At 46.1% G+C, this 24,431-nt stretch overlaps 4 protein-coding genes across 11 annotated transcripts; 2 read left to right on the top strand and 2 right to left on the bottom strand.

The window, feature by feature from the left end:
* Nucleotides 1-59: 59 nt before the first annotated feature.
* LOC110830476 (alpha-tocopherol transfer protein-like) lies at nucleotides 60-24,332 on the bottom strand. 6 transcript variants are annotated; one of them, XM_087350688.1, is made up of 7 exons: nucleotides 23,705-24,332; nucleotides 12,086-12,156; nucleotides 1,267-1,420; nucleotides 755-1,197; nucleotides 599-682; nucleotides 376-481; nucleotides 60-298 (listed from the first exon to the last, which is right to left on the bottom strand). In XM_087350688.1, exons 3-7 carry the CDS (start codon nucleotides 1,409-1,411, stop codon nucleotides 129-131), a joined length of 948 nt encoding a protein of 315 aa, XP_087206814.1. In that variant the 5' UTR covers nucleotides 1,412-1,420; nucleotides 12,086-12,156; nucleotides 23,705-24,332; the 3' UTR covers nucleotides 60-128. The 6 variants fall into 6 exon arrangements, with proteins under 6 accessions (XP_087206814.1, XP_087206815.1, XP_087206817.1 ...); XM_087350689.1 differs by lacking the exon at nucleotides 23,705-24,332 and having other exon boundaries at nucleotides 12,086-12,171; XM_087350691.1 differs by lacking the exons at nucleotides 12,086-12,156; nucleotides 23,705-24,332 and adding an exon at nucleotides 10,822-10,897.
* LOC110830477 (zinc finger transcription factor huckebein) lies at nucleotides 5,394-7,753 on the top strand. The gene is made up of 2 exons (XM_022065477.2): nucleotides 5,394-5,793; nucleotides 7,346-7,753. Exons 1-2 carry the CDS (start codon nucleotides 5,394-5,396, stop codon nucleotides 7,570-7,572), a joined length of 627 nt encoding a protein of 208 aa, XP_021921169.1. The 3' UTR covers nucleotides 7,573-7,753.
* LOC110830469 (heparanase) lies at nucleotides 11,101-17,436 on the top strand. Of its 3 annotated transcripts, none has more exons than XM_087350679.1 (9): nucleotides 11,101-11,299; nucleotides 12,192-12,411; nucleotides 13,048-13,205; nucleotides 13,345-13,473; nucleotides 14,422-14,656; nucleotides 15,003-15,130; nucleotides 15,669-15,847; nucleotides 16,641-16,903; nucleotides 16,989-17,436. In XM_087350679.1, the coding sequence occupies exons 1-9, from the start codon at nucleotides 11,224-11,226 to the stop codon at nucleotides 17,152-17,154; spliced, it is 1,554 nt and encodes a 517-aa protein (XP_087206805.1). In that variant the 5' UTR covers nucleotides 11,101-11,223; the 3' UTR covers nucleotides 17,155-17,436. The 3 variants fall into 3 exon arrangements, with proteins under 3 accessions (XP_087206805.1, XP_021921148.2, XP_021921150.2); XM_022065456.2 differs by having other exon boundaries at nucleotides 13,303-13,473; XM_022065458.2 differs by lacking the exon at nucleotides 12,192-12,411 and having other exon boundaries at nucleotides 11,186-11,299; nucleotides 13,303-13,473.
* LOC110830470 (Vacuolar H[+] ATPase AC45 accessory subunit) lies at nucleotides 18,255-22,439 on the bottom strand. Its single transcript, XM_022065459.2, has one exon. The coding sequence runs from the start codon at nucleotides 22,407-22,409 to the stop codon at nucleotides 21,141-21,143; it is 1,269 nt and encodes a 422-aa protein (XP_021921151.1). The 5' UTR covers nucleotides 22,410-22,439; the 3' UTR covers nucleotides 18,255-21,140.
* Nucleotides 24,333-24,431: the final 99 nt, after the last annotated feature.

Raw genomic sequence — 24,431 nt, 5'->3', positions numbered from 1 at the left:
GGATGAAGTAGGAGGAGGGAGGCCAGAGAAAATTGCGTTATTATTAAGATTACGACACGAGGGGTGGACACATGTTTATTGGACGGTTTCGCGTTAAGAGACGCGCCATAACTCGGCGTTACACAAAGTCAGTCGATGCTCAGCTGTCTGAAGGTTCCGTGAACGTCTGGGTCGGACGCCAGGGCGGAGGCGGTGTCAGTGCGCAGGCCCGGCGGGCGCCGCGTCTCGTCCGACCGGCTAATCAGCTGTTCCCGCAGGAACCAGGGGCGGAGTGACACCAGCTTCTCGTTCCACCTGTCTGCAACAGAGGGAAGCACTAGTTGCAAGCAGCGAGCGGCGAGCGACCGCTTCTGTGCGTGACGTAACCTGACTCACCCGCGAGGTCCTGGGTCGAGTCTAGCTTGCCTCCGTACTCCCGGGGCAGAGCCTCGCGTGGCACGTGTTCGTACAGGGCCTCGTAGCCGGAGCAGTGGAAGAAAATCTGCAACACACGAGGAGCCGATGCAGATGAGCGCACTCCTAACGCCTGCAATTTGGGGCAAAATTCGTGCTTTGTCTCTGAATATTTTTCGAATGGTACAGGCGGGAGTTCTGGTACCTTGTTCAAGAACTTCTCCTTGAGGAAGGGTCGGAACAAGCTCATGACGTTGTTGATGAACGCAGGGACGTTGATCAGATGCACCTGAAACACGGAACGAGAGTGATCAGCGCGTGAAGCTGAAGATCGGCGCTGAGCGTCGGTCGTCTACTGTACCTGCGCTAGCCGCATGGGGAAGGCGTCCTGTATGCAGAGCAGCGCCTTGCGCACTGTCGCCTGCGTGGGCGACGCCCTCGTGTAGTGGCCCATCGTGAAGCCCTCCAGGTCGATCAGCATGACGTTGCTGAGGCAGCGCTCCTCGAGCAGACGCGCGTCCAGAGACATCACGATGCGCGTCGTCAGAACGCGGACGTCGAATTTGCTGGCGTCGCAGTGCGCCAGGCGCAGGAGCGTCGGTCGGTAGCCGAGAGGCGTCAGCGTCGGCAGAGGCACGTAGTGCACCGCCCGGAAGCACAGCTGCATGTCCCTCGACAGGGGGTCTCTGTCCCTGAAGAACTCGGGCGCCGTGGCGCGCACCGTGTAGTAGGCGTCGAGGACTCGCTTCGCCCGCTCCACGTTCAGCTTGCAGCCGTACAAGAAGCGCCCCAGACGGGCGTCGTCTGCGAACGGAACGACAAGCCGATGAAGGACGGAATTTTAAGGACACGCGAGCGGCCAATGACACTCACCCATGTGCTGAGGCAGGTGACGCTGCTGGCCGAGCCAGTCCCTAAGGCGAGCCAGGTCCTCCTTGAACACCTCGGCGTCGTCGTCGGCCTCAAGTTCTTCGCGCATGCGCGTCAGCTGCTCGGCGGTTGGGCCCGCAAGTGTCATGGCGTCGTTCTGGAAGAAAGAAAACACGAACTGCGAGCGACTTTACCACAAAATAAGACATTTAACTAGTGCGAAATATTTGCGTGATTTCGGTCGCCTCTGACAACAAAACACGATCGCAGTTCGGCCAACCGCGGCTCGTCGCATGAACGCAACCGACTGCAGGGACCGCGCTCTGCTGGACTGAAGACAGAATCTTCTGCTGCTCGTAACTGCGCGCTCACCTCCTCCGTTGCGTCAGCGATTTGCACAATCTGCTGCCGTCTGGAATGTTCCGCGTGTCCTCGCGCAACATCAACGTTGATCCTGAGTCAGGAGTCCACCCAGCCCTGCCCTGATGGCCCGCAAATATTAAGGACGTCTCAGGCGACGAGCACCCGGTACACGGCGTCCCGGGAGTGAGTGTGCAAGCCTAAACAGCTCGCAACTTTTAAAACGCACCTACACACGCGCTCCGTAGCTCGGGACCGGTTGGCTCCTCCACGGATCCAGCGACCAGAATGGAAATTTAGTGGAGTCACGTAAGGAAATACGCGCGTTTGTTCTGTGAGGCCTTCGGCAGTTTGTTCAAGGGGTTGGCCGAGAACGCACTCCCGCGGTTCTGAGAGCTGACTGGGCGGAGGGCTCTGAGGAAGTTTTCTTTGCAACGGTACGGCCGATATCCGTTCCGAAGAGGACATTTTTTTATCCGGCGTGAACGGACCTACCGCCTCCTTGAGTCTGTACACTTCGTCGGGGTACGTTCTCTGCGAACTTGGGCTCTCGACGGCGACGCTTCGTTCTGTCGCAAGTCTCGAACGCAATTCTTCGCAGTTGGCATGCGCGCCGCGTCCTCGCCATTCGCCTTTGGCTGCGAGCAGCAATGAACTGAATACGCAAGCTGACAGAGGCTACTCACGCATGCGAACTGCGTCTCGGATTGCGCACATTCAGCCACTGGCCTCCCGCGGCTGCTGAAACGTCTTCTCGTCTCCCTGGCACAGTCCCAAACAACTGAGTCCGCGCTGTCGACTGCTTAGAAATGCCCCCCCGCCCCCCCGGAACGTGTTGTCCGGCCAAACAGACCTAAGGCACACCCGGAGCGACGCCTCGGAATACAAATATTTGCGTTTCACAACGAATTCCTAGCACAAGGCGGAGCTTGCGTAATTTTCTCCCATCCGTTGCTGCAACGTGAAACATGGCGTACGACAGGAACGTAGTCGCAGATGGGATGATAATATTAAAATGGATCTAGCGCAGAAGCAATGCGTGCGATTGACTGAGAAGTCGTGGCAGCTCTTGAAAGTTGTGCTAACCCGCGTTCCGGCGTTTTTGTGAAGTGGAACCTCGGAGCGAGTCTCTTACCAGAAGTCTTCTGGAAGGGATGGCTCCAAGTAAAATGTCTCCACCTCACGTGACACAGGACAGTCGATTTCACTGCACGTCACTAGAGAATTTCGTCCTCTCCTCTCAGGCCTCCGTCCTCTGACATCGCTCGATTCATCACCGCCGCCGCGGCGATTACGCCTTCTCGCTCAAAATAAATCTGTTCTGGTTTCTCCACATTCCTCTCGCCCAATTTCTTCGAATCTCTGGCGACGCAGACGCTCGACGTCCTTAATTTTAGATTTTCCGTTCTTGCTTGCAACCCATTGTCTTACAAGTTCAATCGGGTTTAAATCGGGAAGTCTCAGCACAGGACGTCCTTCGTCTGCCAAAATCCGATCAATCACGTGCTTTGACTCATTTAATTCGATTAAATCGAACAGTCGAGCCTTCAACACGTCACAAAGTTGGATGTTTCTTTCCAATAGCCACGCTTTCATTCCGTCCTTCTTTGATGAAGACGTCGGTGGTTTGTCTGTGATACGAGGCGTTATCAGTGACCAGAAAGGAGATTGCATCGAACGGGTGGCATTTTGTTAGCACAGCTCAGCCGCAAGACGACAATTATCGGGCTTCTGCCGCTCTGACCGACGGCAACTCCTTCCTCCATCGAGCGGTCCTACGAGGTCAGCGGCCATAATCGGAGGACCCAGTTCTGTTGCAAAGCTGAAACGACGATATTTCACTCGAGTGACTGCGACGCAAAGAACGCCCACCGACCGCCATGTTGGCTCGCAACACAGCACGCACTGAGGCCACTTGTGTCGGTACGTCGGATCGCGCACAAAGCGCGAAGTCTGAAGAGGGTCCGCGGGCGCTTTGTACCTGCCGATCGCTTGTGCGTACCAAGTGACTGGAAACAAGTTGACCACAAAGCGACAGCCCGACTGGAAGGAGGGCCTGGTTCTTCTCCCGTCGCTCCGACACCTCGCGCTTTGTTCGGAGCCGAAGTCAAACCGCGGGGCGAGAGACAAAACAACGGCTTCGGTCGCGGAGGAAGGCACCTGAACCCGATGAAGACGTTCTGACAGCGGCAACGAGGAAGCCCAGAACGAATGGAGCGACGGGCGCGCCGAATCGCGTGACGCGGGGGGCCGTCTTAATGGAGTGAGGACTCCACTTACGCCGTCACGGCTGTCAGGCGAATCGCCGGTCGTAAACACCGGCGCTAACCACGACGGACGGCGCGGCCCTGCTCACGACACGGTCGCGGTATACGACCACGCACAAGCAGCGAGTGACGTCACGGCTTCGCAGATGCCGACCGACGTTTCGGGTCACAACAACACTGACGTCTGGCGGTTGCCGTGAAATTCGAAACAAGCACCGCTCAGCTAACCCAACTTATGCTGATGAACCAGTCGCTTGCCCAAATGATCTCAGACCACGCAAACCGCACGAGGGGGGTGGGGTGTGATGTAACCGGCTCTGGAACATCTGTCGCTGGGGGGGGGGGGGTGCCCCATTGTATGCGATTGGTTCTTGCGGTCGAGAAGGGTTGCGAGGGGCGTAGCCCTTTCGACATCTCTCATGGCGGCGGTTGCAGTGGAGTGCTTCTTCACAAGCCGACAGTCCCTCAGCTAGTCTCCGAAACGTCGATGTCTGTCTGAAAGCGTAAACGTCGGCATCCTCACCGCCGAGAAAACCTCGAACCTCGCCTTTTATGAGATGCAAAGGTCATGACCGTGTTCACAAAAGCCGGTCACATGGCCAAATGAATCCAGTTCGCCCCACGGGTAGGCAGCCTGCGATACTTCGTCCGTCCGTTCGCCGAACGCCTCTCCGTTCTGCGTGTTCTGGCAGGTTCCAGGCCAGAATTTCTCACCCTGAACGGCAATGACCGCTTGCGTCCTGAGAGCGAAACGTCGGATTTATTCAAGTAAAATCTGAGCGCGCGCTTATTTGTTGCAGTTGCGTGAAACTGCTTTCGACATTGACGCAACGTCTCGGTCGCTAACGACAGACAAGAGAAAAGTAATTCCACTCGCCACGACGACGCCCGACGTCGTCCAAGTCCCATTTCAGAAGCAAATGAGCCCAGAATCGCAGAGGACGGCAATTTGCCGCGCGCCGACAGATGGAGACGGATGACGGAGGCACAAGCCTTGCGCCCATCCATCAAGACAGTCTGCCAATCGGACGACCGACCGGGAGTCGATCCCCTGTCTCGGAGTCACACTCCGCGCGTCCTCAGGTCCTCCAGAGCCCGAGCCATCAATCTTCGCGGCGGCGCGCCACACAAACAGGCGCCAGCGGCTCCCGGGCTCCTCGGGGACGTCCCTCGTCTCTTACAGTCGCGTCTCCCGGCCTCCACGCCCGTCCGTCACCCCAGAAATGTTCCCGAGCGAGTGGCCACGGTCCTAGCCGGGTATTTTTCTCTGTTTGCGCGCCGGTGAGCTGGGCCTCGCTGGGGTCGCGCGCCCGGAGCTTTCATCCCCTGTAATGGTTTGCACAATGAAAGCCACCGCTGCCTTTTGCCTGGGAAAGAACGAGGGGTGGGTTTGTAACACTTAACCCCCGTCAGTAGCCGATACTTAAGCGAGTCAAAGCAGAGCCACTCGGCAGTCTCGAGAGCTCCGCGCCGCGCCGCGCGCCATGTAACTGATCCTCCGTAATGACTTCGTCAATGGGGCGACTCTTCCGGCCGTGGACGAGTGCGAGCGAAGACGCGACGACGTCGTCGTGCAGCAGAACGACGCAGGACTGCACGGTGTCCACGACGTCTCACAGGACCCGGAAGTCCTCCAGGAGGGACGCGGTCCCCGTTCAGCCCCGTCCAGTTCCGGGCGCCTACGACCCAAATTGCGCATTTGCGCTCCCGCCCGTCGGAACTTGGATCTGTTGCCCGGAGGCCGCCATGTTGGAGGAATACGGGAGACTCCTGCAGGAGGCTCAGATGCACCAGCAGCAGCTGAAGAACCGGAAACAGCGTCCCAAGAAGTTCCGGTGTCCGCACTGCCAAGTCGCCTTCAGCAACAACGGCCAGCTCAAAGGTCACGTCAGAATACACACAGGTTCGTAAACTCCGCCTCGCGGGAGAGACGCCGCACTTTGAATTCGAAAACTGACGAATTAATGCGAACATTAACATGGAAATTTAATGAATATTCAAATGAATTTTCAACTATCAACTTAATTGAAAGAAAAATGTTCCAGAGGTTGCGTTAGTCCATGAAATTTGTACGGAGAGCAGAGCTCACAGTTTTCAGGGCTCTCTTGATTAGAACTTTTTAAAAGTTTTTCAGTCTTGTAGACCTGAAGTACTCGGACTGTTCACCTTTGACTTTTTCCTCTATGTTTCCTCCTCGCAGTTGAGTTTTTTCTCGGCATTTTCAACACCGGACTAATCTTCCTCAATGAGATAAGATAATGCGATAGAACAGGCATTTTTGAGTACTCAGTAATGTTTTAAGTGCGGCGTCTCTCCTTATCTTCAGGGAGAGACGCCGCGCCCTCCCACTTGCCTTACACAACGACCAACATGGCGGCCACGTCGTGCGAAGTCAAGACCAGCGACGCTGGAAACCTCTAATGTATCGGGAATTAAGAGTTGCTTCGACTTGAACTAAGAAAGACGCATTTTACGAACAGCAGAAATAACTTTGAGCATAGAATCAGTTAAAACTCTCGCAAAAACAGCGCCGATTTTCATTTCCCTCGGCTCGCCGAACAAGGGCAAGGACTGACATCGGCCGAGGATTACCGGAACCCACGGAACCGAAAAATGCGGCGTCTCTCCCGGATTTACCTTATAAAAGCTGAAAGCAATTAATTGAAAGCGACGCCACTGCAGACGTCGGTTGGCAGACCGTCCGACGCCGAGCGTCTGCGTTTGCTTTGATTTCGTGATCTCATCGGAGTAAACACACGCGAGCCGGACGCTGAGGACGAAATCTCCTTCGGGCGATCGACCATCAGATCCAACCCTCACAGCTGAAACAGCGTCTCGACGCCCGAGCAAAGTCCCGCTGTGCCGTCAGTGCCATTTAAGTAACGCCACCTTAAAGGACGCTCAGGCGACTAGGCGCTGACTAATTGTGTGGAGCTTCTTCTAAAACCATCTTAAAATCAGTTTTAAATTGGTTTAGTTAAATATCGTCGCTTAAAAGTGTTTCACTTGATGTTAATCAGACGGAGGATCCATTTTGTGTCATGTACCAACATTCGTCTGCAGCTGTGCAAGGAATCGTTCAGACTCACAAGAATTGCGTTAGTCGAGTTTTAACGAGGGACTGGGATCGACCAGGGCCACCACCAATGAAATTGCCGTAAAATTTGACTTCAACAAACAGAAGAAAGGCAAATGTTTTCTCTTTTTGTGCGACTGGAACCGAGGAAACGTTTCTTGAGGCGAGAGACAAAGAATTTCAACGCCTCTGGGCTTGAGAGGCGCCGCTTCTGACTCTCTCCCGACATTGAGGACGGACGCGCAGAATCGCGACGGCGTCCGCCCTTCCTGTCGCCCACGAACAAATTCCATCGCCGTGACAGAACAATCAGAAATTCGTGCCCCTCGAGCCCTGCGTCGCGGCCTATTTTAATCGGTTGCCTTGGTTACTGTTTCAGGCGAACGGCCGTTCACGTGCGACCAATGCGGGAAGAGCTTCACGCGCAACGAGGAACTGACACGCCACAAGCGGATCCATTCGGGACTACGGCCCTACGCATGCGCAGTGTGCTGCAAGCGTTTCGGCCGAAAGGACCACCTGAAGAAGCACGCGCGAACGCACGAGCTGAGGCTGCCGCCCGCCCAGCCGCTCCTCCTGCCGCCCTTCCTGTACGCCGGCTTCTAGAAGAGACGCTCGCGACCCAGAGGCGTCCTTCGGGCCGCGCGTTGTGTCAACCGAAATCATGTAATCGTCCGTTTGAATAAAACAAGTTTTGATTCCAGTGCGAGGCCTCGAACATGGCGTCGTGGTTTGTCTTTTGTGGGGTCGGGACAAGCCGCAGCCATTGCTAGGGGAGGCGACTGAGTCACAGGGGGCAGGGCCCGAGGGGTCGCTATTAATGGGGCCGGGGGTGAGTTTCGTAGGGGAGGCTCCTCCATTTTGTTTTACTCTCAGTCGGTTCTCACAGGGTGCATCAAAACGCGCCACGGCCACTTCCTTCAGATTTATGTAACGACACCTCATCAACTACACAAAGTTCATCTCTCCGTTGTCGTGCGGGCGGTCGCTCTTAAGGATCCCTCGACGTTTCTGTTGTGTTGCGACGTTCACTTACGAAAATGTGTGCGCGGGGCGGAGGCCTTCGCCTTGCCAGACTCGGTCGTCTTCACGAGGTTTGTTGCGTCCGTGGGAAAACGTCTCTTGACCGATTTGTCATTTTGCCTTCTGGAATACGGCAATCGCATTTGTCCGCCCCCCACATCAGCTGAGAGGATAATATTAAAATGCACTGGCTCCTGGCGCACCGGTGACCAGCAACTGAGAAGCGAGGAGCGTTTCCATTACGTCATGTCACTGGACCCGCGTTTCGTTTAAAAAGCCACAAATCAAGGCCTCGTTCACGCGCGCCGACCGCCTCCTGGGACGGGGCTCAGCAACTGCGAGTTTCGTGCGAGTCTTCAGAAAACGTGCGACTGCGACAAGAGGCATCGAAGTCAGGACCACAGCGACGTCGAAGCAATTCTGGTCCCAGGACGAACGACGTCGAAATGCGCTCCGAAAAGTCGCTTTTGGCTGCACGTGACGGACCGCGTCACACCTGGCGAAACGTTGAGGAGCCCTTTGCAACGCTGAGGAGCGACAATGGGTCATCCATCTCACGAGCGCTGAAAGATAGATGGCAGCACCGATCAATGCAGACGCAGCGGGGGCTCCCCCTCGCGCGGACCGATGAGAGCGCCACATCGAGTCCGTCCCATTGTCGAGTGTCGGTCCGTTCCAACGGAACGAGTCACGAGGTTTCGCGAAAGAAATTCCGAGCTCATTTCTTGTGACGTCCTCGGGCTAAGCCCCTGTCGCTTGTGTCTCCTTCCAGGGACTAGACGAGCCTTTCGTTTGTACACACTCGTCAGTCGCGGAACCTCGTGAGCCGTGGAAGGGTGAGATCGAAACCTGTGGCGAAGAACGTCAGTTGGAGAGGCGAGGCACAAAAACTTCGCTTTGTGAATTAGTTTCATAAACTTCCCAGGACACGCAGACAGATGGGTCATCGTGCTCTGCGATGTATATTGACAGGAGGTGCTGCTCTCTGTGTGTGGTCCGTCCAATCAAACCACAACGCGTTGTCACCGTCTTTTGTCGCCGAGTGATGAAGCATCGTCGAGGCCGTTATGAGGGTTACAAATGGACGTGCAGGTTAGGGACGACACAAAGACCGCGATACATCAGAGCGAGTCTTTGTTGCGTCAGCGAAACAAGCGAACTCCGGGCTTTGCTTCCGGGTTTTGTCCCACACATTAAATTTGTCGCACCTCAAACGGCTGTCACGTCTGTCCGTTCGTCACAGCAACAACAACACGAGATCGCAGTTGGGTCTTTCGGGAGGACGAACTGAGTTCTTATTCGGCAGTGAATACGAAACGCAACTTCGCCACATGACAATTTTGTCCTGCAGTCCTTTAACGAGGCCGATGTGCCCCATTCAACTGCGGCCATCTCTTCTTTTCTTAGACCTGAAGTATCTCCTTGTTTCAAGCCATTCTGAAGACAAAATTCTTAGGAGTGTCTCTTAAACGTTGCTCAACATTTCCTCGTAACTCAATCGCAGCTTTTCTTTAGGCCTACAAACAGTCGATAAAGAATCCCACTGCATTCCCAGTATCTGCTCATCTGTCAATGCGTTCTTCCCCGCCAAAATCCAAAATCCAAAATCTAAAGAAAATGCAAACAATAAGAACCCAAAATATTTACAGATTGTATCTGCGGCAGGATTCGATCCCACGGCCACGCACGCACAACTCCACTTCAATTGTTTACCTGCGGTTTGTTTAACGACGCTGTTACAACTCTGATCGTTTAGTGTCGAGCGATGAATCAGAAAGGACGGGCCTATTTTCAGGCACAATAACGGCATCTGTCCGGAGGGACTGAGGAAAACAACGAGAATCCGTGTCCTCGCCGATGTCTGAACGGCGTTACGTTCATATTCTGCGTGCGGCCAACATTTGGCTCTGTCTGGGCGCAAGGGAAAACGACGACATTTCTCCTAAAGCCACGTGTGAATAGCGGACAACGAAAGTTTGTCGACCCCTGAATCACGGTCCTGCTCCCCATGCGGGAGTTACGGGGTTCGGAGACGGGCGAATGCCGGGGCCGAGGATGTTCAATCCTCCATGTCACTCGATCACTCTCATTAGCACTAACCACGCCAAAGTTTCAAAGCTCGATTCTTTTCTGAACATATTTTCAAAACATTTGACAACAAAAAATTTGTTTGGAAAATCCTGTAAAAATATAGATCAATGAAACTCAAAGAACATTTTGGATTTACGAAAAATGTCTCAGCAGAAAAAGTTTTTATTAAGTTTTACTAATGAAATCTTACGAACCCTCAAAAGAAGAATTCGTGTGGGTGGAATTTTCTGCGATCTTGCCAAAGCACGTGATTGTGTGAACTGACGAAACTAAAACTGCACGGACGGTGCCTCAAATCTTATCTGAATAACAGACGGTGGAAAGTGGAAATGAAATCCAAAGCCACCGGTCGTAATGGAAAACTGTAAATCGTGGAATGCTGCGAGGTTCGGTGCTTTTTCCATTACTTTTCCTCGTATATATCACGAATGATGTCTTTGCCAACACAAACAAATGGTTTGAAGGCAACAAACTGACACTAAGTTTCGATAAACTACGTAAAATTCGCCATACTTCCTCTTGCAAGCGAATTCATACTCTCCTTACTATCATTTATAGTAGGAAACATTGACAAATCTCAAAGAAATACAAATATACACAATTTAAACACAAGATATAAACATTACCTTTAAATGCCAAACACTAACCTCACTAAATAACAAAAGGTGTATACTATCAGGTATCAAGTTTTGTTCGATAATTAAAAGTAGAAATCATGATATAAATGCATTAAAATATTACCTCTTAAACCGCTTCTACTATGTACATGATTTTACCTCTATTAAAAGTTTATGTATATGTGAAAAAAAAATCTTTACTTGTATTACATCATGTTCTACATATTTTGGTTTAGACCACAATACAATCTACTGGCATGTTCGTACCGTAACGTAACCATCAACGTGAATGGCGTGACCAGCCAACCGAAGGCGTATATTGGCTTACTTATGAACACAGCTAATATGCAAGTGTACGCCGCTTGTCCAATGGAAAGTAGTTACTACCTGGCGGGAACGTTACCATGGTAACGGGGACAAAAAACAAGATGGAGTAATGCAGAAGTAATAATTTCTATTTTCGTTCGTCAGTGATGTGAATCAATTTAGAATTAAATGTGCTGGTTGAATTCAAGAATAAGCAAACATGTTTCCAGAAAAAGTGGAGCAAAACCACGAATTGTTATACAAGTTATCACCTCCTGATAACTACAGACGTGGAGGTATGAGTCATAGCAGGAAGAGCCAGTCTCTCAATAAAGAAAATCGTTTTAAACGTAGTTGTAATTGAAAAAGTAGATCAAATTTGCCCCTCTTCAGGGCAGTAATGGCAAATTACTTAATATTAGGAAATGCCTGCTCTTCTTTCTGTAAATATCTGTTTCTGCCTAATGATTAATTTCAAATGGACATACGTGGTTGGTTGTAATTCTTGTGAAATATTGTTTCAAGACACCAAATATGAATCTTTTAATTTTTCCTGTAATCAAAGAGGCCTGTATGCACAACAGTGCAGTTCTGATTAGAAACAAAATAAAATGAGGATAATGCAAAGAAATTCAAATCAAAGTCTTTAATGGAATATGTAAAGCAATAATTCCAAACAACAAAACCATAATCCAGCTTTTGTTTTCATGGCTGCAGAATATGGTCTCTTCATCTGACAGAAGTAGAAAGACTGTTAGCACTACACCACAGAGGAATACAGATAAAAGTAAAGTATTTGGGCAAGGTCAAATATTGCAGTGTCTCTGCCAGGAATCACACTCTGTGGCCTTTCATGTTTCTCTCTAATCTTATTTGAATGTGGTAAATTATATGGTATGGAGCTTTATATCTATTGCACATTTTGTATTGTAATGATGATGAAGTCAAGATGTTAAGATTAGCCAGATACATTTACAAAAATACAACATTTTGGTTAGAAAATCTGTTAAAAGATACCAAGCCATGGCACTATTAAAATGGACATAAATTAAAATGAGACAAGTGAACCAGACGTATCTCACTCAGTGTAGGGTCCAGTGGTAGGCTCTGTGATGAATTTCCAGCACCTGCAGACGATTATGCTGGTTGTAACCTGTAACAAAATGAAACAAATGTTTGTGTGAACAGTTACAGGAATTTCTTATAAAGCTATCCTCATGCCATTTGTGTTCATCATCAGCTGCTTCACAGTACTTGTGGGACTGTGGCAGTTAATGAGACGAGATGTCTACGTTACTCACGCGGTCATCCAGACTGACCGCCTGGTACACAAAACAGACCAAAACTTCCTGAGTGTTGCTCTTGACACATCACATATTCAAGATGGCTGGGTGCACAAGAATATCAAGTGAGTGTAACTAGAACATAGAGAGCAATTGGGTGGGCCTCAGATCAGTCTGGTGAATACTTTATCACTTGTCTCTGTGAACCTGTAACATTGTGTAGCTTCAAATGATGATAACTGAGAGGGCATGGCACTTTCCTGGAGGAAAACTATGAAAACTGTCACCCAGCTGTTTGATGAAATTTAAACCAGGTAATTCCAGCCTACTCAGTTCCTTAGCAAGTTAAAATTAATTAATAGAATGGGCTCTAGTAACTAGTAACCTTCATTTTGTCATCTTCTTATAGTTTGGAAGTCTCTTTCTTTGTATTTTGTTATCATGTTGAATCAGATTTGTTCTGTATCTCAAAATGTTTACCATTAAAGGTATAGTTCACCTGAGTATATTTCTCATTAATTTCATTTCAGTGGCTGTAATTCTGGTTTTGTATTTCACTTTCTTTAACCCCTCAAATATTGTTATATGTCAGTGTTGAGCCAGACCTATCCCGTGTACTGATTTGCACGCACAGTCCAGTTGAAAAAGAACAACAAAAGGCTGTGAACTGACAGGCAGAATTCCTGGGCAACTCCCTACTTCTTGACTGGTAAATGTATTGGATTATACGTAGCAAATTCAACTTGAGACTGAAACTGCAGGTCTGAAGTATTGCTCAAGATGACAGTAGCCCTGGCTCCAGCGTATCTCCGTGTTGGGGGCACAATGGCTGACAGACTGATCTTCCAGCCAGAATGCAGCTACAGTCCAGTGAAAGACAAATCCAACCTAGTGAACACGAGTTATTTTAACATGACAGGTATGTGCAGGTTGTGGCGTCACGTTGCAGTCGCTATATTTCGTTGTTCGAAAGGACATTTAAGTAGAGCGGCCGTGCTGTTTCCTGCATGTTGCAGCATGTGACTGGATCGCACTGAACAGGTTTGCTCATGCTGCAGGACTTCAGCTGCTGTTTGACCTGAACGTATTGCTCAGGAATGGAACTGAGTGGGACAGCTCAAATGCAAGACTGCTGCTCGACTTCTCTGACAAACTCAATTTTGACATCAGTTGGCAGCTTGGAAATGGTACAGTATGTGCTGTGTACTAACATAGCTCCTGGTTGCAGTCAGTTCGCCACATCCCATTTTCTTATTATTCTCCACTTTAGCATATTTACCATCATCGTGAACTTATAACCTTACTCTTCCTCATACTCAACTCTCACATCAAAGTTCATATTTCTCTGTATTATTAATTCATATTTATAATTTATTAAAGTGTACACACATTTTTCTAGACATTCTGTACTTCTCAACCTCTGTTGTAGAAGTATAAGGGATTTAAACCTCAGACTACACTGCTGCCAACCAGACATTAACTGTGGGACTGCCAGGTTGGTGGTGTGTCTGTGTAATGAACGACTGTCTGGACTGTATGTACACAGTGATCCATTGTCAATATATGTTAATTTCTTTTCTGGCAGGATCTCCTGATACATGTCAACAGGTGGAGTTCAATAGATTTGGGGGGACTGAATCCCAAGACCATGATCTGCCTGTTTCTTCCTGTTCAGCATGAAATATTATACTCTGTGTTCAAACACATCTCTGACTGTGTCATACCTGTACAGACCAACACATAAGTTCTGATATGTAGACAGGTAACAGGATTATGAACTGAATGGTGATCTTCATTTGCAGAATGTAATCTTCTCTTAATTCTTCAAGTACGTAATTTGTTCAGTGATAAGACATGACTATACACTTAATTTCTCTACAGTTCCTTCTAGACAATCCTCCTCACTAATGCCTCATAGGATTAAATCAGCGCCATCAGCACGGACCAGAAGCTGACGCGTCCCAGTCAATTCCAGCCCCTCCCTAACGACACATCAAAAAGCATGAACTAACTCTTCACACTCTGTCACGCTGTTCCCCCATCTCTGTTATGTTCAAGTAGTCCCCTGGCACTGCATTCCCAGTTTCTGCTATCAAATACTGAATGGGCAACACATCTTAATGTCTGTTCTACAGAGCCAAATTCTTTCAATCACGTATTTGGGACACCACTGTCTGGGCACCAACTAGGTCAAGACTTTGTAGAGCTGCGTCGCTTGCTGAATTCATATCCACGCTACAACACGTCGCTACTAGTGGGGCCAGATGTGACCCGTCCACTAATACACCAAATTGGGGAACAACCCATACCATACCTCAAAAGCTTCTTGGCGCGGGCCACAGGTGCAATCAGCGCCATCACCTGGCACCAGTAAGTTATGCACAGAACCCGTCCTGCTTTAACAATGGAATTCATACCTGAAGTAACAGAGTTACAGATTTCATAAACAACACCACAGAAGAAACAGAAAAGAATGAGACTGGATGGAATTCTCCTGAGAATTGTTACTGCGTCAACTGGGGCAGAAAGACAGTTAAATGAAGACATGTAAAACAATGTGGAGACTGTATTTTGCATTAGTGGTAACAAACCAACTGGAAAAGTGCTAATGTGGTCCAAGTGCCTTGGGTAACTCAAGTTTTTCCCTACCCCTTGATCATTATCAGTCAGCTGTTGCCTGAGTTACCACTCATTCTGATAGTGGTCTGTGTTGCAGGTACTACCTGAATGGAAGGAAAGCAAAGCTCAAGGACTTTGTCAGCCCAGATGTTCTGAACATCCTGGCATGCCAGATCTCTGCATTATGCAGTGCAACCACAGGGGTGCATCTCCCCTTGTGGCTCAGTGAGTAGCATTTTCTGTGTCGTGTTTGGAGTGATTCTCGAGGCTGTTGCTAGTATATGAAATATACCATAAATATAACCAGAGAGAGATGCATAAGTGTGACTTTATGTGTAATTTAAAGGAAAATTCAGAATGAAAAATATTTGTGATGGCATTTCTGTTTTAAAAGAATGTTGTTTCTTTTAATTTGTTCCAGTAGCACAATTTAGATGTATCACCTCACTAGCTAATAGCACAAGGGAAATTTTTTGTGAAAATTTTAACTGTTCTTGTGCTCATTTGAATGGACAGAAAAGCAAGCATTCTGTTAGAAAATATTCTAGGTGGGATTCTATTTCAATAATTTGTAGAGACAAAAGTTGTGAAGTGGATTAAGTTGTCTGAGGATAAAGTAACAACTTCATCAGCTGATCAAGATGGACCCTGTTACACGGAGTTAGCTGTTAACAGATATCGTGGTGATGATGCAAATGCTAAGACAGTCCTATTTCATCTGCACAGCTTCTATTGACCATTCCCAATGCGCAATTTTCTGCAGGTGAAACAGGGTCAGCATATGGGGGAGGTGCTCCTGGTCTGTCGGACCGCTTCGTGGCTGGGTTCCTCTGGTTGGACAAACTTGGGATGGCAGCCCACCTGGGGGTTGACGTGGTGGTGCGACAGTCACTGTGCGGCGGGAACTACGGGCTGTTGGGCCCAGAAATGGAACCGCTGCCAGTGAGTCGTCGCTCGCATTCGTCTGATACCGAGCAAAGGAAAATAAACTATGTTTTGCGCTGGGACTGGAAATAGTAAAATTACTCATTTCTTAAAACATGCTACTACTCCCGTGTATACATACATTTGCAGCTCAGAAACGTGGAGTTCTTTGGCCTGTGAACCTTACATGCATCTTTTGTAAACAATAACATGACACTTTAATCTCGTAACTCACACATCAGAGTCGGTGCACAGCAAGGAAAAAAACTCTAAATTATTCTTAGTTATTACTAATCAGGTTTAAAAGGCATAGTGGGGTAACCGTACTCATTGTGTGTCCTATTTTCTAACATGGCACCACATGGTGATGATGTCTTAAATACCAAAGCAGATCACACCGTGTGTTAAAATGTATATGGCACATATTAAACCCACATAGCGAAGATTACTGGATGGCAAAATTATTAGTTTAGAGTTTATGCAGGTGGACCATATGATGAACTTCTTGTTTACAAAGTACCGTTGTACACATAATAAATTCTTCTTGGGCTACCAACTGTCGGGTGGTTGAAAGGTGACTTTCGCCTTTCAACCACCTGACACGGCTGGTAGTCTGAGAAGAATTTATTGTACTTGGCTGCTGAAAAAGCTCCAGATCATACACTTGAACACATTTACTATTGCAAATATACAGATGCTGGTAGCAATGAGAGGGATGTCCTCACTTAAGTCATGCTGCCATCATGAGATAAGGCAAAGAATGTTCTCTTTCCTACAGAGTATATAATTGGCATTGGCATGGTGTTGGCAGGACTGGTGGGTATCAGTGCTCTACAAGAAGTTGGTTGGACTGGGTGTATTGAATGTGGTCAGAGATGACATCATAGAAGTGTCCTGTCTGGGTGAACAGGGTCATGTGCGTCTGTATTGTCACTGTGCAAAGCAGCGTGGTGCAGTCACCCTGTTCGGTGTGAACGTCATGAACAGAGAAAGTCACGTCATGGTGATGGGGCTGCCACCATCAGACAGTGTGTTGGCATATGTGCTGACAGCTGATACAATCCTGAGCTCTAGGTAAGTTGCTCCAAGACATTCTTCATAGGATCCACTAATGCAAGTGTCACTGGACACACCCTAAAACAGTTGTCTCGTGTTGCAGGTACATTCTTCTGAATGGCAGGAAACTGAGCCTCAAACCAGATGGATCACTTCCTCCATTCAAACCAAAATTCCTAAACATTAGCAAACCTCTGGTCATGCCTGCATTCTCTATGGTATTCTGGGTAATAGAGGATGTGCATGTTCCCGTGTGTGAGGACACTTGAACGGCTTTGGCAAATCCCTGGAATTTTACTTTAAGATCGTGCATATTCCATAAGGTTTGTTAATTATGAAACATCATGGTGGATCAGTACAATGCTCCCCATATATTCATAACTTCCTCTAAGATCTATTTTAACATTCCTCTCCCATTTGTTATGGCCTATATTATTTCTTTGAATTTTTCATATGCATTTATGACAAGTTTGTTGTTATGATTGCTACTTGTCTCCATCTTGATTCAGTTCAACATAATCCACGTAACAATAAATTTTCATCAAAACCAACTTTAATATTGTCGTCCTGTCTCGTTATGTTTCCCACAAGATATCTAAAAGTGAACGTAAGCAAAGAGAAAATGTCAGTACAGACGAAATGGCTAGTGTTGCATTCCTAACTGAAACACATCTGGAATGGCTCTGCTAGGCACCAAGCTTCTTTACCACATACCACTTTTTCTCTAAGACGAAGGCAAATCTAGTGCCAAGGTTAAGACAATGCAGAATTGTACCTACATGCCCCTCTACACTCCATCCATACAACCAATCCACTGTAACCACATTAATAGTGTGAAGAGAACAAAATGGTTTGTTAAAAAGTACAGCAACACAAAATATCAGAGCTAAGACTAAAGAAAAAGTACTCTTTAAAGCACAAAATTCCTAACATTCAAAAATCTGTTAAGGCAGCACAAAGACCTCACTTGTAACATGCGATTTTGTACACGCGGAGTTCGGAAACAAAAGCGTTCTTTGCTGAAAATGATGACAATTTACAATTTACAAATACATAGACTTGCAGGTGTTATTATGCCTAACCTGGAGGAGATATTTACAAATCACATGCATTTTCTATGCTAAGACTGCCTTTATGTATTCCAGTATGGAGTTCACACTTCAATCATCATTTTCACTTTTCACTTCTAATGTCACTGATCGAAACACATCGAGTATGACCACCTTATAAATACAATACAAAACTGACGAAATGAATGCCTTCAATAACGTGAGTGCCAGATACAGAATGTCACAAGGAAATGACAGCAAGTGCTGCTTCACTGTCATTCCTCAGACAAGGAATGAAAGGTGTTAAAATAATGAGACTCTTTAATTTAAAATATATATTAAAGATCAGAAATATCGAGATTCAAAATGATATGCATACAGATATGTTAAGACTGACCACCACCACCACCTCACCTCACATCACTGTCTGAGGTTCCACTGACTGTCAGGTCACTTCACCTCATGCCGTGATGTAATGGCAACTACGCTAAATGCCACATCATTATATATCTTTGTGCAGTACAATTCAATACAAAAGTTTGTAGCAGGGACTGCAAATCTCACATGTCAAGAAATGCTAACAAAATTGGAGTATATTTACACAAATTTTCTGTGAGACTAATCGAACAATGACAAGAACTTGCTTGAACACTGCCATCATCAATATACATTTCATGTACCCCCCTAAGAAAGTTGTAATGACTCTTCCTGAGAGTCAAGCCCACAACCTCTAATCAAACTCACATTACTCTGTACTACTCAAAATGTCATATACTGTACTAATATTGCTTTTAGAAAAGATCAGGTCAAAATACGACATCTGGTTTACGTAACGTACGGCAGAAACAAACAATTTCAAACAAAATGAGTGACTTCTTGCTCTTACATGGGAGACACAGTCTGTCCCAACACAACTTTAGCCTCTGCAGGGGCAAACTGATGTGCCCTGTGGCTGGACAGTAAGCAGCAGAATGAAACGAAATCACATTTAAATAACAGTGATGCGTTGCCATACCATCAACCTCACTTGTGAAAACAGCTTTGCATAAATGGTTGGCAATTCCTTCACATCACATCTTCAAGTTCCAAATTAAAGACCTCACAACAAACACAGATTATGACCGTCAACAGTAAATGAAAGCATATTCCAAAGTGGATTATACCTGGAAAAGGGAGTGTAAGATCTAAGATGACCTGATGGCAGTGCAATGCCAGTTTTGAACAGTATTCACAAAATATACACAGAAATCATGAACACTGCCTCTCAGCCCACCCAACATTGAAACCACTCTTCACCATAAATTTGGTGTTCCAGAGGCTGAGTTGCTCAGCACATTACCACTGCAGTCTAGTGCAAAGTTAATATCCAGTAATGACAGCAGATTTCTTTATTCTCCTAAAACATGGCAGCCCCTTCAATGCACGATTTTCCACGAAGTAATTTTATGTAAGACCATGTAGGATTAGCCACTAGCTGAGTGCAAGATTTTCAAAGAAACAGAGGAGGAGCACGCATCACAGTGTAAACTATTTGCAAGTTGCTTTGCCTTCAGTACCAGGAATTTCTGTTGGTCACAATTTGAGTCTGGGCTGATCAGCTGTGTCACAGGTTGCATTATGCAGCAACCAGGAACAGAAGTTAACTATTCACATCCGCCACTCTACAAATCAAAACGCTAGTCACTGCATAACCTACCGTCTCTTCAATTCTATTATACATGAGATATGTACACCAAGATGCTAAAACTTAATTATTATTAAGAATGTGTCCTCCGGACATCGCACTGTGACTGCACACGAGATATGTGCCCTGTAGACACGTCACAGGGCAATCCTGTGCTCCACTCTACATCTTGGATCAAACCTTCAAGAACTGTATATAATACTGCAGGTAAAGCACCCTAGAAGAAATGTTCTGTTTAAAGAATGGCTCAGATTCATTCCCTTACATCTATGTTTAATATTCTGCAAAGTACTACTACCAACCATTACAAACAAAGTAAGTAATGTTATCATATTTTGTCTTGCAAGAAAAATAAAACATAAACTTTCAACTAATAAGAGCAATAACTTACTGTTTTATGCTGCTAAATTTATTTGTTCTCAAATGGTACTCGAGTGCAAAGTACTGATAATTATGCACTATTAACATTAAGAAAGACATTTTAAAATTTTGTTAAAAACTCTATTAATCTGAGCCATTCTGAGTTAGTTTAAGGTAGAACCTTGGGACATAAAAGTTCTTGAACTTCTGGTCCAAGACACCGATATTCCTTGCACAGACGTCAATTGAAAGGTAGAAGGTCTTGCCTCAGTCACAATCCAGTACTGAGAAAACAAGTCTGTTCTGTAGAGTCACAGCACAAATAGAATTGACAATAGGAATAGCATTGGAAAGTATCACAATGGCCTGGCTTCACATTGACACAGCAGCAGTGCAGCAGCGACACAAAGCATGCCCAAAAGAAAATGCCTCTTATTACTGGACAGACTGAGAATTTGGAAATATCAATGTAAACATCTGTTGCCATCTGGCAATAATTTAAGCTAACTATTTATGGCTTCTCAACAACTTAAAAATTATATTATCACAAGAAGACCAGTGTGTCAGTCCTCTGGAAACTAATTTCTCTTTTCACATTTGCCAACTCCTCATAAACTGCAGAGCATCAAACAGCTCCCATTATCACTGGACTGCCATAATTTTATTTGCTGCATAAGAATCAAAGTAAACTATATTTAATTTCTGTGACTTTGCTACACTGCTGGTCACTTTGATCTGTTCACTGCCTGACTGGCAAATCTGCACAATCAAACTTCGAGCAATATATTTGGAGTTAAGAAAAAAACTACCACTGCTACTGAAATATTGTTCAGTTGGCAAACTGCTGTCCTTTCAACCGTGCTAATTGGTCCGACAAGAATGACCTGACAGATATGCAGGACTATGTCCCTCTCAATGAATCTCACTTCACATTCAGAATGAAGATAATTTCAGATTCAGTTCTATGTACTGGTAATCTAAAGCAATTTCATAGAATGATTCAGCCACATTACCACCAAGTGTTAATTATTTCAGATTCAGCATCCACCGACAGGCCTTCCTGTGCATGAAACACTTTCTAAGGATAACGTAAGAATCTTCAACCGATATATCTTGCCACTAAAAACAAAACAGTCCTGCCAACTGAACAACATGCGGCACTCTACTCAGACACACTGATTGTGATAGTTTTGCCCTTGGGATCATCGAACTGGTCCATGGTTCGGATATCCATGATCATGATGAGGCCCCAGATCATGATAAGAGCAAGGATGGATGTTACAAAGAGCCCAGACCAGATAGGCGGTGTGAAGAACAGCTCACAGTTGTATGCATCACCAAATGTTGTGGGTTTCTCCATGTATGGCTGTACCTGAAAGTTCTCGAAAGTCAGGCTGGAGTTTACGGCTTTGAACACAGTGTTAGATGAACAGTGATAGGAGAACATGACTGGTGCAACAATGCTAGACTCTGGTCTGAGCACCGTCACAGTAGTGTTGCCTGCACCGTGCATGTACGTGATGTTCTCTAGTGACCAGTAGCCTGGGGAACTGGTTGAATTGTAGAAGAAAAACTGAAGGCGGATGTAGTTGGTGGTGCTCGTACTGAACTTGGCAGTCAGGCTCTGGTATGTGGCAGTCGTCTTATTTGTGATAGTGTCTGGTAGCAGCATCAGGACTTTCTTATCACCTGCCTCATTCAGCAGTGGCTTGTCACTGGCGTAGATCAGGATGTTGTCAGTTTTAAGCAGCATATGGGTGGCGTTAGGGGCAGGATTCACCAGTAGCCGGCGCACTCGGTGTACAACTGGCTCGTTCTCCGGCTCGATCCAGGAGCTGTGGCGCCCCGTGTACACCGCCACGACATTACCAACCTGACTAACTGCTCTAGAGTACACACTGCTGATCACACTATCGTGGCGTCTCAAATAGTCTGGCCTATCTTCATCTCCCCTTGCGTCCTCCAATTTCAGCACCATCACAACGCCGATATGCTCCGGGAATTTCATTTTGTCCGGGTGTCTAACCGTCTCCCACTGGTATCCCAGTTTCTCCAACCTCCGTAAGGCCCTCAAAGGGCTCTCCACTGACGGAATAAAATCTACATTGGCTGCTGTAGCAGTTACACCTTCTAAATGTGGAAAAGCTGAGTTCTCCGCCACATCCTGCCAACTAAAATCTTCAACACTCAAATTTTCTTCTGTGAATACTAATACAAGTGGTTTTTTACCAAATGATGACAACTTATTTACGAAAAAATCTGCGAAGTCGTCAGTACTGTACTTCTTTAATGCAGGAGACGTGATTTGTAAATATGTTGGTTTGCTAGATTCCCACATAAACACAGGGACGAATTCTGCTCCATATGAACAACCACATAAAGCGACAAAACAGCACAAAACAATTTCAAAACTCATCCTTATTGCAGCCATAGTGGATCAATCATATGACTTCTGACCTCGTTCAGAAACCCACACCCCACCTTTCGGCTGCTTCACGAAACATTAGAGTCACTGACAAAATAAAACAGAGACATTGAAGTCTCTGAACCTAAAGAAACGCTCGTAACAAAATACCGCAAATAATATTCCGTGAAGTAACAAGTCCGGTCTGTACAGAAAGTAAACTAGTAAAAAAAATCCTGTCCCTTACAATATACAAACACGAAAGTGCTATATAATAAGTGCTTAGAAAGAAGAAAATTGAAGATTTGCTAGTTCTGTTTCACAGATTATATAAGAAAAGAACAGAGCGTAGACTCAACCAGGGGCATCGCACTAGAATGCGGGCATTTGAAGTCCTATATATCTAGCAAAAGGAAAGAAGATATCCCAGATGAACGATATGGTTTCATGCAGGGCGGCCTAATACAAAGGCTGTTCAAACTGGTATACAAGACGTTTCGGATCGCCTGTGCCTGCTAAAACAGTCTACACGATAAACGGAACCGTCTTAATCCATACACTAAAGGAGATCCGCAGCGAGGAGACTCAAAGACTGAAATTGTTGTGAAACATATTATAATACAATATAACGAGGCTGAACTACGTATTAACAAAGTGTGCAAAGAAATTTCAAATAGGTGAGATCCATGTTTAATCTCAACAGATAATCATACGAAAAGTTTGGAAAGAGCAAGGATCGTATAGAATCCGTGGTAAAGTGGTTTGAATTGGTGTACCAATTCCAAAATGAGTCACCTCTTGCTCTAAGAGTATGACGCGATTCACAAAATGAAATATAATCCCGTTGTTCCGTCCCCAGTCCGTCAATGTGGTTAGTACCACCCACGTAAACTGTAATATCGCCCTGCTCGAAAAAAAATGTCATCTTCTTAAGTTAAATAACTACGTAATATTAAGTCAACAGTCAAAGTACCATATTTGAACAGCTGCCGACTTGTTTGGATACATATTGCATCTACAAATGATACTGATACAGCAATTTTGTACTAAAGTAACAATAATGCTGTCCATATCGATTAATAAGTTCTTAAAAACTTTGACGGAGGAATCAAACCTAATTCAAGTATAAACTACACAGTCTTTACTCAAATATGGCTCACATATTCGTTGATATTGCCTCATTTTTTATAGAAATGTTTGGAGAAAATGGAGTTTCTTACATACTAATTACATCAATAAAGGATTTTTATGCCCAGTAAATAATTATGTCCTCCATATCTGTGAGAAAGTTCGTAAGTCTTGAAAGAGATGTTAAAACTTACCTGTATGTACACCTAAGAGACTGCAAAGATGAAATCCGACACTTTCCACTGTCTGGGCGGCACCTAATATATGTCCGTTATGTCTCTATGCTTTCGAGGTGACAACTGACGATGCAAAAATACACACACGACACTCGATCATTCTGCTTTGTTGCTATACTTTAGAGATCAACAGACGGCGTACACAGAGTTTGTAAAAAGTATCCGACAGTTTTAAGCGTGTATATTAACATCGTAATATGTGCATATCAAATGTTCGTTTGGGTGTCCGGTTGGTTTCAAGTTAGCGAGCTCTTCGACACGAATTATCTGAACTGGTCTACATGGATGTCTTCTGCGTGCCTAAATCCTTTAAACTAATTCAAATTCCACGATAAACACCACATTCACATCCAAATATTACCCACATTCACAGAATGGAAACACTTTGAAACAAAAGATTATTCACTCTTTCACGGCCTACTAAATGGCTCACGTTATACAAAAGAGCAAAACTGATTTGTACATGTTAACGACAATGTAACCCTAAAGAACGTAATTTTGCAGCACAATACTTCCGACAGAGGAGACGACAGTTTCAGAATGGTTGATCATACACCCTCGCACGTGCTTCCCGTTCGCTCACAATTCTAATAACCTAACAATTCTGCACGCAGATTTCCCTCATAAAAGTATATTTTCCACTCGTTATAGGCTTCAAACGGGAATACGTGACAAAATGTACCTG

The sequence above is a fragment of the Zootermopsis nevadensis genome, unplaced genomic scaffold (genome assembly GCF_977971745.1).
Source record: "Zootermopsis nevadensis isolate Lab colony 2312 unplaced genomic scaffold, Znev_1.0 Znev_ptg000017l, whole genome shotgun sequence".
In the NCBI taxonomy this organism is placed as follows: Eukaryota; Metazoa; Arthropoda; class Insecta; order Blattodea; family Termopsidae; genus Zootermopsis; species Zootermopsis nevadensis.
This window is presented reverse-complemented; position numbering and strand designations above follow the sequence as displayed.

Bases quoted from the DNA above. Each gene is read 5' to 3' on its own strand.
- LOC110830476 (XM_087350688.1), bottom strand. From the start codon at position 1,411: ATGACACTTGCGGGCCCAACCGCCGAGCAGCTGACGCGCATGCGCGAA. The intron at 1,198-1,266 runs GTGAGTGTCATT...TTCCGTTCGCAG, and splicing joins TCACCTGCCTCAGCACATGG to ACGACGCCCGTCTGGGGCGC. The intron at 482-598 runs GTACCAGAACTC...CGTGTGTTGCAG, and splicing joins AGGAGAAGTTCTTGAACAAG to ATTTTCTTCCACTGCTCCGG.
- LOC110830477 (XM_022065477.2), top strand. From the start codon at position 5,394: ATGACTTCGTCAATGGGGCGACTCTTCCGGCCGTGGACGAGTGCGAGC. The intron at 5,794-7,345 runs GTTCGTAAACTC...TTACTGTTTCAG, and splicing joins TCACGTCAGAATACACACAG to GCGAACGGCCGTTCACGTGC.
- LOC110830469 (XM_022065456.2), top strand. From the start codon at position 11,224: ATGTTTCCAGAAAAAGTGGAGCAAAACCACGAATTGTTATACAAGTTA. The intron at 13,474-14,421 runs GTACAGTATGTG...TCTGTTCTACAG, and splicing joins CAGTTGGCAGCTTGGAAATG to AGCCAAATTCTTTCAATCAC. The intron at 15,848-16,640 runs GTGAGTCGTCGC...TGGTGTTGGCAG, and splicing joins CAGAAATGGAACCGCTGCCA to GACTGGTGGGTATCAGTGCT.
- LOC110830470 (XM_022065459.2), bottom strand. From the start codon at position 22,409: ATGGCTGCAATAAGGATGAGTTTTGAAATTGTTTTGTGCTGTTTTGTC.